Genomic DNA, 20,742 nt, shown 5'->3' with positions numbered 1-20,742 from the left:
AAAGCTTTGCTAAAATCAAGGTATATCACATCCACTGACTTTCCCATATCCACAGAGCCAGTTATCTCATCATAGAAGCTAATCAGATTGGTCAGGCACGACATGCCCTTCGTGAACCCATGCTGACTATTCCTGATCACTTTCCCCTCCTCCAAATGCTTCAAAATGGATTCCTTGAGGTCCCCTCCATGATTTTTCCAAGGACTGAGGTAAGGCTGACTGGTCTGAAGTTCCCTGGATTGTCCTTCTTCCCTTTTTTAAAGATGGGCACTACATTTGCCTTTTTCCAATCATCCGGGATCTCTCCCAGTCTCCACGAGTTTTCAAAGTTAATGGCCAAAGGCTCCGCAATGACACTTGCCAAGTCCCTCAGTACCCTCGGATACATTAAATCTGGGCCCATGGATTTGTGTATGTTTAGCTTTTCTAAATAGTTCCTAACTTGTCCTTTCCCCACCAAGGGCTGTCCATCTTCCCATACTGCGTTGCCTAGTGCATTCTTCTGGGAGCTGACATTGTCCGTGAAGATAGAGGCAAAGACAGCATTAAATACTTCAGCTTTTCCCACATCATCTGTAACTTGGGGTACATCTAGACTACAGGCTTTTGTCGACAGAAGTTTTGTTGACAAAAGAGCATCTGGACTACAGCCAGACTACGTCTGTTGACAAAGAGCATCTGGACTACAGCCAGACTACGTCTGTTGACAAAGAGCATCTGGACTACAGCCAGTTCTGTCGACAAAGCAAGCTGCTTTGTCAACATGACAGTGTAGATGCAATAATGCCTTCTGTTGACAGAACTATTCCTCGTAGAATGAGGTTTACAGCCGTCAACAAAACTGCTGAGTTCTGTCAACTTTATGTCGACAGAACTCAGCGTCGGTGTAGACGCAGGTTTAGTTTTGTCCACAAAAGTCCACTTTTGTCAACAAAACCTTGTAGTCGAGATACACCATAGGTTACCTCCCTCATCCAGTAAGTGCCCCACACCTTCTCTGATCACCCTCTTATTGCTAATATGCCTGTAGAAACCTTTCTTGTTATCCTTCACATCCCTTGCTAGCTGCAATTCCAATTGTGCTTTCGCCTTCCTGATAACTCCCCTGCATTCTCAAGCAATATATTTATACTCCTCCCTAGTCATCTGTCCAAGTTTCCACTTCTTGTAAGCTTCCTTTTTGTGATTAAGCTCACCAATGATGTTCCCGGTAAGCCAATCTGGTCAGCTGCCATATTTGTTTTTCTTGCTGCGCATCAGGATGGTTTCTTCCTGTGCCTTTAATAAGGCTTCTTTAAAATACTGCAAGCTCTCCTGGATTCCTTTCCCCTTCATGTAAGCATCCCAGGGAATCTTTCCCATCAGTTTTCTGATGGAGTCAAAGTCTGCTCTTCTGAAGTCCAGGGTGTGTATTTTGCTACTCTCCTTTCTTCCTTTGGTCAGGATCCTGAAATCTACCATCTCATGATCGCTGCTTCCCAGATTGTCACCCACCTCTACCTCCCCTACTAGTTCCTCCCTGTTTGTGAGCATCAAGTCAAGCTGTTCGTGACCTCTTGTCGGTTCCTTCAGCACTTGTACCAGGAAGTTATTCCCAACATTCTCCAAAAACCATCTGGTGGGAGGGATTGTCTTCTAATACCAGGCACCAACAATTGCAGTTGATAGCAGTGCATGAGGTATCAAGTAATGAAATTCCCACATCTGGCTTAATTCTAATAACATGCCTGGGGCTCTACAGGGGAAAAAAGCCCCAATTATCAGGAGGCTTGTGATCAAATCAGAAGATCTGGAATCACTGATACCTAGTCACTTAAAAAAAATGTTAATAGTTTCGCAGCTTACACTTATGGACAGGATAGGTCTGCACTAACTGCCCCCCCCCCTTCCAGGCCACAGGAACATGCCAGCAGCAGCATGGCACTAGCAGCCAGAAGCCATTATAGCCCCCACTGCACTGCTGGTGGCAGGGGCCCTGGATGGGTTTTTAATTGCTTGGGAGTAGCAGGCAGGGCTGAGGGATGCACAAGGTGGCTGGTGTGTACAGGCCAGCAGGCAGGCCATGTGGTGGGGGGAGGGGAGAGAAATGCACAGAGATCCCTGCCCCACCTCTCCTGGAGCCTTGCCAGAGGGAGATGCTCAATGGACCAGTAGGAGGATTTGAGGGCTGGAACTGGCATGAAGGTAAATTGAGTTTGAGACCCCCTCCCCCCCACTCTAAGGGCTGTGAAGGAGTGTCACCCTACAGTCCACAGAACAAGCAGCATCCAAAGGAGAGCAGCTGCCCAAAAATTAAGGGGGAAGCAGATCACCTCATTGATCTTTGGCCTTTCCATCCATAGTTTAAAAAAATAGCTTTTGTAGGGCTGTAGGCCATTTTTCAAACTGTACCAGTAGGTACAGTTACTCTGCATTTCAGAAGGGGAACCAGATAGCAAGAGTTAGACATTCAGAAGAGTATAGTAGCAATAATAGATTACATTTATAAAGCCTGATTCAAAGTGATCATAGAAAATGGAAAGTTGCCCATAGACATCAACTTTGAACCATCCCAATAATGACTTGGCTTTCACCTAATGGTTCCCAAATTATATACACTCATTTTGTTTCCCCATCTCTGAAATGCCACCATCTCTGGAGTGGAAGGGCACTAGGCAAACAATCACCACAACACAATTCACAGCAGCTGGGAGGACTGGAAATTCTAGCCAGAGACAATAGGGTAAATCCTTACACTTATAAAAAGTAGCATAGGTTGATAATGTTCACACAGAACAAACTGGACCTCAGTTTGGAAAGTCACATCTAAAATGCCCATATCAGTAAACTCTGTGAAACTCAATGTATTTTTCCTGAGTGCAACCAGGGAGCCCAAAAGAAATTAAACTTGTTGATCATCCAGCAACCACGACTGAGCCACTCTACTGAACTAAAAGAATTTATATATTTTTTTAAAAATCATTTTTACCAGAGCTTCAAATTTAAGGGACAAGAATGGAAGCATCAACCCTGACATTTTTGCAATCCCAATCAGTAGTTTCAATGTGTAGGAGGAGGTGTGTCAGGCAGCTACAAGTAGGAATATATGATTTATGTGAATTAAAACACGAACTATATCCTGGATGTGAATTTGTCTTCAGACAGTTTTTGTACCTGTTTGACTGCATCAGTTTGGAAACCTTAAGCAATCATCTTGAATCTCAAACCATAATAACTGATAACTGCAGTTGAGCATTCATACTATAGCTGTCAATTTTGTTGTTCAACTGTTTGTCAACTGATGGTAATCCACCAAATGAGGTAGAGTGGAAAAGAGAAAGGACATTTTATGCATCCAGTCTCACTGTAAATAATAATTGGTCATTAAACACTCTTTTGAGTTACATTTTTAATGTAGCATCAAAATTTAACAAAGCAAGCTAACAATGTAATACCTTGCTCCAACATAGGTTGAGGGCACCAGGGATTCCAACTATGACTCATCGTCTACTTTTAATAGCCAAAGCCAGTCCTAGCTGAGTGAAATAACCCAGCTATGTTAGCTAATACTGTATCATCTCATGAAACATTATCTGTGGCCTAGCTACCACAAAAAGGGACAGTGTGCCCACACTGAATGAAATACACCTGGATTTTCCCCAGATTTTCACAGGCACAAATTACCATTAGAATTCATTATCTTCAGTTTGATTTGGGATCAATGTCTTTGAAAAACAGGCTGTTGGCTAGAATTCCAAAAAGAAATAGGGACTGGTGGAAATTAACAGGCAGAGATTTTTGGTTTGGCCTTTGTAATTCACAGGATGTAGATTTTATGAGAACAATTTATAGAGTAGCATAGGAGTTTCTTTTTATGAATAATTTGACTGCCCACTCTGTGGAATTTGATCAGGACAGCATGTGTACTTTGCCAGTCCCAAGCTTTTTCTTTATTTTTGACAGTGGGAGCGTGTGTGTGAAATTAACTGCTTTAGTCACAAGGGAAACTCTCTTGCCACTACTAACAGATCAGCTGTGCCAACAGGGAGATTTAAAGAGGAAGGGGCTGTGACGGCGCATTGGGGGTCCCCCGGCTCCTGCACCCCGAAATGGCACAAACAGACTGCATCAGCCGGTGGAATAGAGGAAGTTTATTGCCTCTGCAGGATACAGCACAGCACAGATGTAATCTGGTCACAGAGCTGGGCTAGGATGCCTCAGGCCCCCTTGAGATGGGGGAGACCGGGCCCCTAAACTCCAGCCCCTTTCCCTAGGCTGTCTCCTCCATGCTCCCAGACAACCAGCCACTAACTAACTCTCTTCCAGCCCTGCCCCCCAGCCAGGGCAGCATTCCACCTTCCTTTGTTCCTCTCCATGGGGGTTGTCTGGCCATACTGGTTTGCATAGTGACTCATCCTGTTTTGCTGGGTCGTGGTACCCACAGGCAGCCAGTGGGGGTTACCCCAGAGCCAGCAGCATAGAAACCAGCCAGGTACCCCCACTACGTCACAGGGGCCAAATAAAATGTTAAAGGTCTGGAGGAAATACATAGAAGGCAGGGAGAGGACTAGCTTCTGAAAAGTGTTTTACAATAAAGGAAAATGCAATCTGCACACTATCATGGATATAATCAATATTAATGGAAAGAAGGGAGCCCCTGGCCAGGGAGGGAGCCTTGGTAGCTCTTCTGGAGAGCTCTGTCCACAGTGCCACCCACAGCATCCCTCAGTCTGGTCCCACTGCAGGGGCCTGGAACAGGATGGAGAGGAAAAGGGGAGGAGGGTCAAGTCACATGACACCATGAGGCCTGGACCTCAGATCCTGCGGAAGGATACTTTAGCTGGGTCCCTTCGGCGTCATGCATCTCTTTAGGGGATGAAGCCCCTCGACAGTCTCGTTCCGAACGGAGTGATGCCCGCTTTCCCTAGTATCTATGGGAGACGGAGGGAAGGAAAGAGGTGCAGAGAGGGAAGAGGAAGGCTAGTGCAGGGACTATTTTTGGAGACCCCATCAGGCTGAGGAGCGGAGTGATCCCGAGCAGGGTGATTGGAACCGCAGCCTGAGTGAGAAAAGGGAGCTGAGGGGTGCTGGATCTTTGAGCGCTGCTTTGCGCCTGCGCGGCCCCGCACAGCGCCCTGTCTGCGTGCGAGGTGCAGCCGCGCCTGCCTCTCAGCCCGCTGCGGCCGGGTCTTGCGCCTCTGCTCTGGGCACCCGGCACGGGCAGCGCCCAGCCATGGCCCAGATCCTGCCCATTCGCTTCCAGGAGCACTTCCAGGTGAGCGGGGGGACCCGCACAGGCGGCCGGGGGGGGTGGGATGTGCCTGGGCTTGCTCTGCCCGGCACCTGGGCGGGGGGGCTGCGGGAGGATACAGGCTGGGAGGGAGGAAGCGGGGAGCAGAGCCCCCCGTAGAGGGGCCGGTGTAGCAGGGGGAGGGAGGAGGCGGGTAATGAGAATCCCCTATGGCGGGGGGGGGGGGGTCCGTGTAGTGGGAGGGATGGTGGGAAGGAAGCGAGGAGAAAATTCCCCCCCTATGGAGGGGCCAGTGTAGATGGGGGGGGGGGGAGGCGGAAGCGGGTAGTAGAGCTCCCCCCTACCCACAGAGGGGCTAGTAGCAATTAGTGCGTGGGGGGGGGTCTCCTTTCCCTATGGCTCCCCCCTTCAGGAGGATGATCCACACTCAGGCTGTTAGGCGCCTGCCAGTGGGTTGCCTGTACAACTCCGTTGCGCAAATATCCATCTTTTAGACTAGTGCGCGGGAGGGCGTGGGTTAAAGCTCGCTTCTGGGGAGTGGGACTAAAGTCAGCTTCAGGTGCGGGCTCTGAAAGCGGCCCCGTCATTCATTGCTTTCTCTCCTATTGTTACAGCCAGCGCTATTTGTGCAGAGTCACTCGCTGCCTGAGTGACTTATCTTTTTTTAGGGCTGAAGGGTGAGCTCTCAGAGCTGCTTGTCGGCTTTATTCCAGCAATGGAGAGTATGAGGAGCAGGGATTCGTGTTCTCTTTGGGGCTGTGGGCAGGCGCTTCAGTTTACCTAGCCCCTAATTTTACACAGTGACGTCTCCTGTAAATGACCATCAGCCTCCAGATTGCAGGGATTCCTGGGGGTGGACTCTGCAGCTCTTGCTGCAGTTTGGGAGGGATTTTGCAAGATAAGAGTTGGGGGCGGGGGAAGTCTGGACTTACTTTGTAGGGTGGACAGCTTCTAATACTAAACCCCTCCCTAAAAATGACCCCTCTGAAGCTTTTAAAAATGATCTGTTACTTTAATTTTTCTTGCAGCATTGCAAAAATCCATGAATATAACAGAGCAAATGTGTTTGATCAAAATAGCTTCAGCAGTGATGTAGGTTAACTTTTTAGTAATGGGTAATTGGGGAGGATGGTGGTGTGTAAACAGGGTGAAGGGAGAATAGCTTCTTTGGAACAGGCAGTTCAAGGCAGGCATTATAGGAATTCACTAAATGAATGAGAGAACAGGAAGTGGACTTGGCATGTGCTGCTCTTTTTGCACTGTTGCTGTCAAATTAGCATTCATTTCAAAATGTGATAGACAATTTACAATGCAGGTTTATTTCACTTTAAATGTTTTCTACAGCATCTTTTCACTTTTACATTCCTCTCCCCATGACATTATGTTCAAATTTAATGTTTTTTCTACAGTACTGTGTTCTAGAAACTTATATAGCTAATATTGTGCCTTTTTTGGAAGATACTGTTTTTCAAATGAGAGAGAAGGGTCAAATTGTCAAACTTCCTTCAGATTATCCTTTTTTTCCATCTTGCTTAACAGACTAATAGGGTTAACACTTTCCAGCCTAACCAGCTCATGATTTGTGTTCATGAACTCTTGAACATAATACTGAGGCAGGAAGTGGGAACAAGCTGGTATGAACAAAAAAGCTTTGATTACAGCATCCCTTTCCCTAAATTAGGGACACTTGTAAGTATGCTTTGGTGTCGCTTCTTGTATGCTGTTCCTTAACTATTTGTGAGTGAGCTGAACTATTTTTGTTCAGGAGTAGTGTATAAAATCAGCATACTAGTCTCAAATTACCTCTTTCCTGTTCCTTTGGCTCCCTTTGTGTTATTGCTAGCCTTTTTAGATGACCAGTAGTTGCTGTGGGGACAAACAGTGTTCAGAAACAGTTTAATCATAAATCAGTCATTGAAACTTGTACATGTAACTTTATATGTTTTATGAAGGGAATACTGGAGAGGTGTTTTAGTAGCTTTTAAAATTTGAAGTAAAATTAACTAAAGGGGGGCAATTTCACTGGAGAAAATAAAGCCTCCACTGCTGTTTTGTTAACTGCACTCAAAACTGGATTAAAATCACTTTTTCCAAAAGAGTAGATTCCTAGCTCGTGCCCTATCCCTGCTGCTGCCCTGCCACCTGCAAAGATGGTGCTAAGGGGAACTGGCTTTTAAGCATTGGCTCCTGCTTTCTCCACTCCCATGCCCTTGATGCCTTTAATATAGACAGCAAGGGGTGGAAGTGACTAGTCGAGGGACAAGTCGACTATCTGATAAGCAAAAGTTTATTGGATTGTTGACTAATTGCTTACATAGCTAATCAGCTCTGCCTTCCCACAACACTGTGGATGTGGTATACCGAGACTTTAGTAAAGCATTTGATAGTCTCACATGACCTTACCAATAAATTAGGGAAATAGTCATGCTGGAAGGGTATAGGAAGAGAGGTTCTACAGGGGTCTGTGTTGGGACCTGTTCTGTTCAATATCTTCATCAACAATTTAGATGATGGCAGAGAGCGTGATTATTAAGTTTGCAGGTGATACCAAGTGGGGTTGGTTTGCAAATGCTCTGGAGGATAAGGCCATAATTCAAAATGGCCTGGAGAAATGATCTGAGGTAAACAGGATAATATTTAATAATGACAAATGCAAAGTACACCACTTGGGAAGGAACAATTGGTTTCATACCTACAGAATAGGAAGCAAATATCTAGGAGCACTGCAGAAAGAGTTAGGGGTCATAGTGGACCATAAGCTAAGTGAGTCAACAGTGTGGCACTTGCAGAAATACATCCCAGAATCATGATTGCTTAACAGGAATGTTGTGAGCAAGACACAAAGTAATTCTGTTCTATTCTGTGATGATTAGATCTCATCTGGAGTTGTGGCCAGTTCTAGGCACCACATTTCAAGAAAAAATGTTGAGAAATTGGAGAAGGTCTAGAGAAGAGCAAGAAAAATGACTAAAGGCCTAGAAAATGAGCTATGAGGGAAGACTGAAAATTGGGCTTGTTTAATTTAGAAAAGAGAAGATGGAGAGGGAACATGATAGCTTAAGTAACACCCTTTTAGTTATAAGGAGGAGGGAGAGAAAAATGTTCTCCTTGGCCTGTCCTATCAAGAGAAGAAGCAATGGGCTTAAACTGCAGCAAGGAAGGTTTAGGTTGGACACTTGAGAAGTTTTTCCCTTTGGTCAGGGTGGTTAAACACTAGAATAAATTGTCTAGGGAGGTTGTGGGATCTTCATCACTGGAGATATTTAAGAGCAGGTTGGATAGATGGTGCTTGGTCCTGCCCTGAGAGCAGGAGACTGGACTTGATCTTTTGAGGTCTCTTTCAGTTCTAGTATTCTATCCTTCACTATCCATATTGTCATCTTTCTGAGATATTCCCCCCCCCCTCAGATGTAGTATAATTAGTAGTATAGTATAGTTGGAGTGAGAACAATGCACCCATTGATGTATGCAATTTCCAACCTGACTGGGTATGTCAAAGGGTGGATTGCCTCTACTTTCATTGACATGTTGAAGGAAGGCACAGAGAAGCCTGTATCCGTCCACTTTTAGTATCCATAATTCTATGATTGCTAGCACCTTGCTGACAGAGCAAAGCAAAGTGGCCATAAAATGTTGACCGTGAGAGGCAGAAAACACAGATTAACTGGTTCCCCCCCCTCCCTTGGCCACTTTTGCAAGTTGACAGCACTTATTGTCAAACCTTCCCAGTGTAGACATTGGGGATGTTTACAAAGATATTCTTTAACATGTAACTGCTGGATTTTAAGTTTACACATTTTTATATGCAGGGGTGACAAGCATCTGGGAAGCAGCAGCATCATGGGGGCAGGTGGCTCTACAGGAGCAGTGCTTGTGGGGAGCTGGCTCCTGTCCCGTCCCTCGGATACAGAGGTAGCAAGGGGGTAGTGCATGGTTAGGATTTACTAAGAAGCCCAGACTTAACAGTAAAGTTAGCATGTTAATGTCTACATGTTAACATCCGTAGTGGACATAGCCTTAGGAGGGAGGGAGAGAAGTACTGACTAGAAGACCTACTACGCTTTTGAACTGATTCAGTAGCAGATTCAAGTGGCTATGATGTAGAAAGGACTTATCTTGAACAGCCCTTACAAGTCCATTTTTCTTTCAAGAATTGGTGGGGGGAGGGGAGCTTCTTAAATCCACAAGTTAGGTTGGGAGATGTTTTGATGATCTCCGTCAGGGCTGGCCAACCTGCGGCTTGCGAAGCCACCCCTGTGCCCCTAAAAACTGCCCCCCTCCTGATTCCCTATGTTCACTGTCTGGTGTGGCAAAGCAAAATGGCGCCAACAAGATGGCACCAGCCAATGGGAGCCTGATGGGGCCAAAAAGCCATCTGGAGTTTTGTTTAAAGGGGCAGTGTCCTCCTGCCCCTCCCCCCAACCAAACATGGTTGTGCCTTTCTTCTCTCCCCCCCCCCCCCCCCTTTTTCTCCTTGACAGCTTTTTTCCCCTTGGACCTTTGTGCTATTCTCCCAACTATTGTGGCTCTTTGCCTTTAATGGTTTGGCCACCCCTGATCTGCTTCTTTCAATCTTGAGTCTATTGAACTTTCTGTAAAAGCATATGTATCTACCATCTTCTGCACAGACATGACCTCACCATTACAGTTGTAAAACTGCATCTTGTTAAGGAGATAACATTTGGGATTGTCCGGGTAACTTCTCATTAGTGTGATTTCATCACAACTGAGATTTCTGACTTTTGATACAGAACTGTTAACTTCCTTTTCTGAACTGTTACATGGAACAGAAACATGGCAATTTTAGCTGTCATCACTACTGCATTGAAAACTCACTTAGTTGTCACGAGTCCTATTGTCAACAGGCCTTTGAAGATGCTGAAATGACAGTGTCACTTTGCTGTGACCTCTTTGACAGCAGGAGATTCTGCATACCGTTTCTCAGATACATTTAAAGTAATCTAATGGAGGAGTCTAGTGACTATTCTAACACTACTGAATATTGTTTCAACCATTGCATTACAGTTCAACGTTCACATGGTGTTTCTGAAAAACACCATGTAAACTAAATAGGAAAGAAATTCACAAATATAGTTCCCACTGCTTATCTTGTAAGTTTATACATGAGTGAATGCAATGAAGGAATTGTATGATCAGTGATGTACAAAAGACAAGCTGTCATAGTTAGTTGTGTGAACAGTTTAACTGATCATCCTTAAACTTGTTTTGGGAATAAAGCCAGTTTAGTAGGTAGTAAACTAGTGCAGATTGTTTCTCGTAGCAACCGTCTAAACAAATTAGCTGTCCCTTCAGAATGTGTTGGTGGGATAACCACAGGATACCATAATGACTAAGCATTGCAGGTTACATCCATAGGTATTTTTCAGGACAACATAATAGAGGCCAAAATCTTACTGCCGGACTGGGCAAGTGATTAATTCTAACACTGACCAAACTCTCGAAGTTCATTTACTGGTGAAGGGCAGTTGCAGCACAAATGAGGTATAGATTTATACAGTGCAGAAAGGAGAATACGTGAATGTTGATTACTGAATAATAGTAAATAAACCAGCATTTAGAATGTGCATTTTGTTAACACCATGGGAATTGTTCTTAGCTGTCTCAAATACGTGCAACATATATAAGCTTGCATAATTAGGTATTCAAAATTACTTTTGGAAGCCCATACTGTTAATAGGAGTCATCTAATGAAAAATGGGCTCCTGAGCAGGGAGGGAGGACAAGGTGGCAACAGCAGGAGAAATTACTTTAAGAATGGTATACAAATAAACAATGGAATAAGTAACTTCTTACAAGATAGAAAACAAATGAAGATGATGAGAAGGGGCATATTGTATGAGGACATGAACTTCGGTGCTGCTTACAGCTACAGGGAACATCATAGTAATAACAGATGTCCTAGCAAAACAGCCTTTTGTTAAGCTGGTGCTTTTGATCTGGCCTAAAGCCTTTTGGTATCAATCAATATAGTCTTGATGTAGTATTGTTTAGAAATAAATCTTACTATTTTTTTGTTCATAGACTCTAAGTTTCCTTACTTGTATAGTCCTCAGATGAATTGTTAACTGGACACTTATGAAGAACAGCAAAGGGCAACCAGAATTGGGGGAGGGCCACTCAGGTGACCCACTTTCACCTCAGTGGGCTGCAGCAATCTGAGGCCCACTAGGGTACCACCTGCAGCCCCACCACCTTGCTGTCTGTCCCTACTTTCCCACACACCTCTTTCACTGGGGCACCAGAGCCCTGCATTTTCTACTACTTTCCCTCTCCCCCAGCAGTTTTGGAGCACTCTGTCCCTCCTCCCTTAGAGTGGGAACCCAGCAAATTAACTTTGGGATGAACGGGGAGGTGTGACACAAGTGATTTGGTGCTCTGAAAGTGGTGGGAGGAAGGAGGAGTGATAGGAAATGTGGGGCTTCATTGCCCAGAGAAGGGGTAGTGGGGCTGCAGATGAAACCCTAGTGAGCTGCATGCTTCCTGCAGTGTGCAGGTTACCCACTACTGATATAGAATGGCAAATGACCCCTATCTGTACCCTAAAGGGAGCATAGTCCAAGTCAAAGCATGTGACTAGGAGTAGAATTCCTGAGTTCTATTACATACCCTTGTGGTCATTCGTGGCCTTGGACAAGTTGAGTAACTTCAGTTACTCAAGGGTGGTAATTAAGCATGTAAAAACCCATGTAATCCCAGTGAAACAACTAAGGGGGGCAGGCCCCCCCCAGGCTGGGGCCAGGTTGGAGTTGCCTGTGTCCCTATCCTGGACAAGGGCTGCTCCTGCCAATGATGTTCCCCTGTCCTCAACTGGTCCCACAGGCCTGTAGCAGCCCTCTGCCCACAGTGGACAGGGAGCTTCCTCCGCCCCCACCAGTTAACTGGAACCAGTAAGCATCACATGTTAAGGTTAACCTAGTGATAATACATAACATGCTCCTGCTTTAGACATCACTGCTTATATGGGGGGTGTGTGTGTGTGTGTGTGTGTGTGTGTGTGTGTGTGAAATATGTGAATCAGTGAGAAATTGACTTGTCAGCAAGGTCAACATGAGAAACTTTAAATATTGTTATTCACTGAACTCTCTGAAACTTTGATCCTTTAGAGGTAAAGGATTGGCTCTGTGTACACAAACATGCAGAGGGGCAATAGGGCCAAGGTCTGATATTTCTCACTTCTCTATAGATATACAATTTTTTTGCTGTTCACAAGCATGTTATCTCTGGAGACATAAATCCACAGTTCTTCATCTCTGATAACTTCTTGACTGAGCAGTGAGCTTCATTGGATGTATAGGTTTCTAAAGCTATACAGAAGCCTCTGGATCACCATAAGATTGAGTCCCTAGTCTGATATTTTTGCGTTATGCTATATCTTAATTAAAACTGTCTTTACATAGGTTCTTCCAGCATTTTATCAAATCAGTTTTTAAAAAAACATTGATTTTTATCCACCTTGGAATCAGGTGCTAGTATCAATCTTTCAGTCATAAAAAAAAAAACATTTTAGTTTAGTTGAAACTTTTAAGAAATATAGCAACAAGATTCAAAAACCTCAAAGCAAAACTACTAGTCAAAATAAAATGAGACTTGTTCATATGTACACCCAAATGCTTCTAAGTAGTGAACTACAAGTCCTTTTCAGATAATGAAAATACACTAAACTACAACTTGCTTAAAGCTATATCTCCAAATTTCTTCTAAAGTAGAAAACAGAAGTAATCAAATTAGATCTTGAAGGTTAATTTATAAACTCAAGTCTTGTTTATAGTATTCTGTGTCATTAGATAGCTAGTACTCCTCCTGTTTCAATACTATAGACCTGGTGGTACTTCTTTGCTAGAAGATTTGATGAAATAGGATTTTCTTTATCAATCCATTGAGTATTTCTTAGCTTCTGATCTAAGTTGAACTTCTTGACTAGTTGAATCTTTTAACCTATCTAAATGACTGATCTTCTCCTATTCCTCAAATGGGGCACATGACAGATCAAGCAGCATGAAGATACTTCACTATTACTACATATAATTAACTGACAATGGCTGCAGATATTTCTTCTCTGGATTTGATTCTTCCTCTCCTGGAAGAGGCTTTTATGTACTGAAACTAAACCAGAGTTGGTCATAACTGAATTTCAGCAACACTAACAAACCCGTGCCATGCTTTTGACAGTATAATTTCACAGCCTAGCTTTTTGGTGCTTAATTGCCTAAACTTTGAAGGGAGGAAAGAAGCAACAGCTCCTTAAGATTAACTAGGTTTCTCCTCAAGCACATGTGCCTTTCCCCAGACATACACAACCCACTGATATGATACTGACTTTTTTGTACTCTTATCCAGTGCAAAATTAGCTGTATGCAAAATTAGCTGCATTACACTTAAAGTTCTGTTCCTTCTAAGTTGAAATAGAAGTGCTGAGACTTCTAATTCCCTTAGATCGGATGTTCCCAACCTCTTTTGGTCCCTGTACCCCCTTGGCTTTTAGTAAACCTTCCTGTACCCCTATTCAATATGAAAGGAAATAAATTCTAGACACTAGAATCCACAACTTTTTTTCACGAACACTACTACTTTTGGAATATTTCAATTAGGATAATCTAGTAATTTACCAAATATTCCCCATACCCCCTTGACAAGCTTCTTGTACCCCCTGGGGGTACACATACCCCAGGTTGGGAACCCCTGCCGTAGATTATTCAAGAGTAGAGATCATTCAAACTTCCCCATTAACTTCAGTTGAACTTCCCTTTTGGCTTAATCCTGGTTTTGTACCACCTTGTATTTTACCACTCTGGTGTTCCACTTCAATATTCAGTAACATCCTGAGGGACCAGAGTCCCAGTGGAGGACTGGTGCCTAGGAACCCTGCAGGCTGGCAAGGCCAGGCTGCTCAGTCCCTGGGAACTTGGGGGCCAGATATGACCTTGCCTGGTCCAGCAAAATCCCTTATTGAGGATTGGTCAGGTCTTGAGGGTGCCAAGCCAGGGAGGTCAAACCTGTATGTCCTTTGCTTATTTAGAACAGCCTCTTTCCAGTTTGTAACTTCTCTTGCTCTTCTCAACATCTTCATATCTGTCATTCTGATAAGACTATCAAAGGTGGCAGTCAGGAATAGATTCTATAGCTACATGAAATAACTCTGTGCAAGTAAACTTTCCATACTAATGTTGCTTTCTGGATACTTGCCATTCCTCAAAGTCTAAAGCGTGGACCTACATATATAGTATCTGCACAACACAGTGGTGCAATGCTAGAAGAAACTGTCCATTAAATAGTGAGGCTGTATACTGTATAAACTATAGTCATTTATAAGTGACACTGCATCATCTCAACTTGCTTTTCTCCTAGCTTATAAATCCTGAACTAAGATCATGTCATTTGATACCCAGTCTAGCTGCTGCTGGGTTTTTTAAGAGGTGCTCTGTTTTGGACTTTTAAGATTTCAGTTCCAATTAGAGAATGAGAAGGCAGTTGGAAAATATATTTTCATAGGACCAAATTCTGTTGGTAAAATTACAAATTTGAGTTACACCAAGCTCTTCAGATCTGGGGAAGGAAGCAGAGTGTCTGAATATTGTATTGGAGAATATCAGATGGTATATGGTGCAAAAGTTGTATCTATCATAGTACAATTTTTAAAATACTGACTTAAGTTGCTTTGGTTCATATCCCGTAGAACTGTTAGTACTGGCATTTCCTGTACAAGAAGTTATTTCAACCTTTTTAATCCCAAACTGGTATGGGGGATGGGGGGAAGCAAAATAACAAAGTTTCACAAGTAGTTCTGAAACTCTGCCTCAAACATTGAAACAGTTAAACTACTTTTGTTTTTATTCAAGCTTGTTGACTTTAAAACTACACTATTCGGATTCTCTACAACCTGCTGTATCCAGTGCTGTGCTTTTTTTTAGATGAGGACAAACGCTCCCTTTCCAGATATGTTTGTAGAAGCCATTTACTTACTAAATAAGTACTTGTCAAAATGAACAACTTTCTTTCGTTTAGCTCCAAAACCTGGGAATTAATCCAGCTAACATTGGATTCAGCACTCTAACAATGGAATCTGATAAATTCATCTGCATCAGAGAGAAAGTAGGAGAACAAGCACAGGTAGTCATCATAGATATGAGTGATCCGACTACACCAATCAGACGTCCAATTTCTGCAGAAAGTGCCATCATGAATCCAGCTTCTAAAGTCATTGCTCTGAAAGGTGAGTTGCTGCTGTTTTCTGTAGAATCTACTATATGACCAAACCAGCCAAGAGGCAGCTTTGAGTCTGTAGTGAAACAAAGTGGGTTTTTAACTTTTTTTGTTTTTTTTTAATTCAGAACTTGAGTTTATCAAAACTTGACCCTACAATCTTGGTTATAGTAGCCACTCTTTGTCTTGGATTTAAGAGTTGAGCTCAACTTACATTCACAGCATAGTAGTAAGCAAATTCCTCTGTAGAAATGCATTACTGCTTTCCATCCTGAAAGTTGAGGAAGGGCATTGGATACGGAAGAGTACATAAACTTTAGACTCTATATTTCAACAAATTTGAAAAGACTTTAAAGTGTCAAGACCAGAATGTAAAGCTCACTTTACCAAACATATGTTTATATATCACTTGCTAACCTGCAACAGTAGTCTGTGAGCAGGAAGGCCTCTGTATAACTCTTTAATGAAACTAGTGCACATCTGACTTGCATGTTAACCCTAAAATATAATACTAAGGTGCATCTGGAAATACATAATTGTAATAACAGCAAGCAGCTCATGAAGACTAAATAGACAATTTATTTAAAAATTGGCAGAGGATCACAAGACTTAAAGTGGAAGTTTTCTCTGCAGGTAAAACTTGTGAATGTAGAATATATAATAGACACTTGAGAATGTTTGCAACCATTTTAAGCTAGTTTTAAGCATTTTAAGGTTGCTCTTGGCTTCCTGGGTACTATTTCACAAGTTACTAGAGTACTGTGGAATAAAGGCTGCCTAGCTTATCAGAGTAGCAGAATAAACACCAATGAGCTTGCAAATAATCTTGAGTTAACTGCTTTAACTCTATTGCTTACTCTGTACTTTTCTTCCTGCATTCTTGTCTTAAACAGATGGTGAGTTAACATGTCCTGACATTTCATGTTTAGTGATACAAAATGGTCTAATCTCATAAAAAGTACTGATATTTACAAATAGTTCAATATATTTACAGCTATTGGGAATTTGAATCCTCAACTAGTAACTGAACAAAGAAGAATCTCCTTTTATTGATGTGATTTACCATTTTGTTGCTTTGACTATTGACTGTACCAATTAAAGGAGACCATATTAGTGTGTGTATATATAGTACACTTAGTAGAAAAACTGAATCAAATACTTTTATGAGAGACCTTTGCTAGCATGATGTCTTGTGTGCTAGTCATTTTGCCTAAATGTAATTAGTCTGAAGTCATGGTGATATTATCTAGGGGTCCAAGAAATCTCTCTAAAATCTGGTCTTAGAAAACATGGAACCTATTCCTGTTTTGATCAGCCTATACAAGAGGCAAAGGCTTTTTTATAAAGACATATAAACAGTTCCAATTTGAGCTGGAGTCAAATATTATTTCAGCTGCTGTATGCATTTCCTTCAGACTACTATGAATAGCCTCTGTATGAGGTGGGCAGAGATGTTGAACAATAAGGTAATAACAATTATAAGTTTGATGTTCAATATCACACTGCCTAGAATATATTCTTTTAATCATAATCTTGGACCCCTGTAAAGCGACCTATTGGCAAGGAAAGTGCATTCTGTATACTAGTAAAACTTCACCCAGTGCTTAAATAGAACTGTTAGCCTGCCCGCAACTGAAATTAACCTACTAAATGTAAAAAGGTTTAGTATGTCTAGCTTTATTTTTACCAATATAGACTTCTCAAAAGCAGTATTGTCCTGCTACAGAGTGAATCAATTAACATAGTCTTAACAGACATGTAATTGTCCAATGTATGGTGCCTGTGTACCAAAGACATCAAACAAAGATCAAGGCCCAACAGACTTGGGGTAATCATTCTGGAGACTTAGAATCTCCAGGGAGGTGAGGAGGAAGAGTGTTTAATAGCTAAGCAAGTGACTGTATCCCTAGTTATCATTGGACAATGGTACACAATTTCTGGAATTACAGCAATGCAAATATTTCATAAATGTAGAGTAGGTCAGACTTTCTCCAGCATTTAATACTTGGCTGCCTGACCAACAGGTGGAGTATGCCAAACTTTCCCTGCTGATGGATTGTGGAGATGGCAGTCAAAACTGTTAAATATTGTTTGGTTTTTGTTTCTTATGAAAGTATGTGCCATGACTGAGTTTCTCATAATTTGAGAATTAGTGAGTAACAGAATGTACAATCTCAGTATCCAATGGGAAATGAGATTTCTAAAATTAGCAACTGTTACAAGGTCTGAACATGTACAAATTGCATTTCTAGATTGCATGTTGCATTCCTCCAGTGTACTAAGTAATTCTTTTTTGTCCTTGTATCCATATCTTTTTCTCTTGCTATGTCTTGGGCCACAGTCACTCTTTTTATAACTGTGGGGCAAAACAAGTGGGGAATGCAGTGTTTTCAGAAGGCATTTCCATACATTAATATGGAAATGTAAATGCAATTTCATGCTCTAATCTTACAAACATTAAAACATTTTCCATGTCTGTTTTAGAGGAAGAGTTTTTATTAAACAAATGAAATTCAGAATTGCAGTGAAACGCATTTGTTTAAAATCAAGTTTTGACCTAATTCATAGAGGATATGATCAATTGTCAGTCCTAGACAAGTAAGCTATTGTCTTCCAACACGTGGGAGATCAGAGTAAAAAAGCAAGAGCTTGTGATTCTACCCTAAGTCCTGGTATTGGAATGGTAAATGTTCTTCTAAGTTATCAATTAAAACTAATTCAAGTAACATCATGCTACAATCTGACCCTTATTGCAGAGCTGTACACAAGAGGACACGCCTAAACTAGTCTTACCTTGTGATTGAAGGCTGTGGAAAACTACACTGTAGGTCTAAACATTTCTTCTTAAATACCATGGTTGCCACTGCTCAGCTTGTCCATTATACCCAAGATCAATTAGCTGAGTAGTCTGCACTGCTTCTACTAAAACAAATTCGGTTTCAAATGTTGGAGCATTGTAGTAGAATTGCTCCTAGAAGTAGACTTTTAAATATGTACTCTTGTTAGCTGATTGAGGACCACCCATTTGAATTAGTGACACCAGATCAATTGAGCTGGAAACCTTAAACCCAGAAGATCTTGGTGTTCTTACTTGCTTTAATCCTGCTAATAGCTTCAATTGTAGATATAGCAATTTGCATTTTCTCCATCGCCTTCCTATATGTGAAGCTAAAGTTTCCAGCAGGGGGCTGGTGAGAGTAAACATGTTTTCATAACCGCTTAGCAGTGTCTGCCAGTGCAGGTCTCTAGCATACCCATGCAGAAGATTAATGTAGCAGTGTTCTGCTTCTTGAAGCCTCTACTCCCATATGGCTTCTGGTCTCTTCAGTGAGTGGATTTAGGTTTAACTCCAGTCTTGGTGTCACATGTAGGGCTTTTAGTATTTAGCTAAGCAAAAAGCTTTGAAACTGATCCTTAAGTTTCATGGTAAAAATTAGGGAAAGTCTGAGAGTGCCTTGTTTGAAAATAGTCTTGCCATCCTATCAAATAACCTTCCTTCTAAATGGTTAGGTTTACTTAGTTAACAGTAAATTGTCATTCAGGTTAGGGATGTATATGTGTAGATAAGCTATTGCTATCAATTAAGTTTATCAGTTAATGCTTATGGACTGCATACATTCTCCCCTTCTGTTCCCTTCACCTGCCAGTAAACCTTTTTAGAGAGCTGGCCAGCAGCATGGCTCAGTTTGGGCTAGCACCAGCTCCCTGGACCAACACTTGCTGCAGCTCTGCAGAATCAATAATTTAAAAGCTTGGCTCCGTCCCTGTTATGGTTAGGGTTCCTATTATTGCAAAGGGTTAGGGTTTGAGCCGGGACTGAGTGCTGTCACTTACTGATGGATTGTGTAGTAAAATTGACTACACAATTAATGAATCCTAACATCCCTAATTCAGGTTTAATATCAGTTTCATGAAAGGGAAGTCCATTTTGAGTGAGGGGCTTTACTAATTATGAAACTGCTAGTCCTTGGACAGTTGTATTCATGTTGACACTCCTGCAACAGGCATACCTTAGACAATACTACCCAGTCTTCAGTCTACTTTCCCAATCCACATAAAGGAAAATCTCCACTTGGCTAGGAGGCAGTAATTAAAATAGTAAGTTAATACCATAGTTCAATATTACTAAGCCTTATTGGAATAGGAATCCACTTGAAGCTCCATAACTGTGTTAATTCCTAATGGCCTAGTCCAACTGTGTGGTTAGATACAATGTGAAGTTAAATCTTATCTGTCTTCTCTTGGATGAAAGGAATGAAGGTAAAAGCAGGCTTACAGGATTTCATTATGAGATGAGGCATTTTCCTGGTCTGTTTAGCATGGTAGATCATCCTGGAAATCTTGTACCCTAAATGTTTTATTATAGTTTGGCAGAAGCTAAAGTTTCACTCTATTTGAATGGACTGCAACTGTCATGGTCTTAAACAAGAGCTACTTGCTCTGTAAAACTAAGTGACTTCAAAAACTGTAGCTTTTCCTTTTGAGGAATATTGGCAGACACAGGGTTGTTAATCCTATAAATTAGTCCTAGAGTCTCCAGGAACTAAAGGTGAAGAAACCTCTAAGGACACCTCCAACCACAAGTCACAACCCTAGAGACTAGCATAGTGTATTTTTAATTTTACCATTTAAACTACGCATAACAAGCCTGCTTATCTTGTTCTTTGGAAGTAAAATTGCTTTGAAGTAGCAGAGTTCAGTTTACAGAAGTGTCAGAACCTGAACTTTCAAAATGTGAGATTATTCATCAGCATGCCTCATCTTATTTTGGTATACTCTAACTTCACTGGACATTATGAAATATGACCTACATCTTTGATTTATAGCAGTAGTATTGAACAACTTAAGCTGATTTTGATACACCTATGCTACTATCTCACTGAAATAGAGAACATTGAGGACATGCATATCAGTGGAGCCATAGGCACTTCATTACAAGTCACAACTGATATTTCACAACCCTAATTAACACTTAACTGAATAGTCTAACCTCTTTAATGTTTATTGGCTACTTGCCTAGTCTGTAGTCCCAGGAGTGGGGCTGTCAGCCAGTGCACTCCAGCCCCACTCCCAATGAGCCTCCTGTGACTCCATGCTGCTGCCTCTATCAGGTGGGGGGCTGGTCCTCAAGGGGAGTTAGTTTAAAAACCAGCTCCCCTCAGACTGGCTGCCTGTTGCCCCATGCTGTTGCCTCTGATACAGAAGCAGCACTATTGGGTGGCAGCAGCCCCTGTCGGCAGGTGGGGGGGTCCTGAGCTCGTGGAGTCAGTGTGAACTGGAACTGAGCTGGG

General features: G+C 42.2%; 1 protein-coding gene across 4 annotated transcripts in view; it reads left to right on the top strand.

The window, feature by feature from the left end:
• The first annotated feature begins 5,013 nt into the window (after nt 1-5,013).
• CLTCL1 (clathrin heavy chain like 1) overlaps nt 5,014-20,742 on the top strand; it is a 56,316-nt gene continuing 40,587 nt past the window's right edge. For 2 of the 4 annotated variants that reach the window (XM_075898239.1, XM_075898237.1), the window contains exons 1-2: nt 5,014-5,254; nt 15,254-15,461. In XM_075898239.1, the coding sequence (XP_075754354.1) occupies nt 5,213-5,254; nt 15,254-15,461 (250 nt within the window). In that variant the 5' untranslated portion in view covers nt 5,014-5,212. The remainder of the gene's footprint in view (nt 5,255-15,253; nt 15,462-20,742) is intronic. The other 2 variants (XM_075898240.1, XM_075898238.1) reach the window with 2 other exon arrangements.

This window comes from Pelodiscus sinensis, chromosome 15 (genome assembly GCF_049634645.1).
Source record: "Pelodiscus sinensis isolate JC-2024 chromosome 15, ASM4963464v1, whole genome shotgun sequence".
Lineage (NCBI taxonomy): Eukaryota > Metazoa > Chordata > Testudines > Trionychidae > Pelodiscus > Pelodiscus sinensis.
This window is presented reverse-complemented; position numbering and strand designations above follow the sequence as displayed.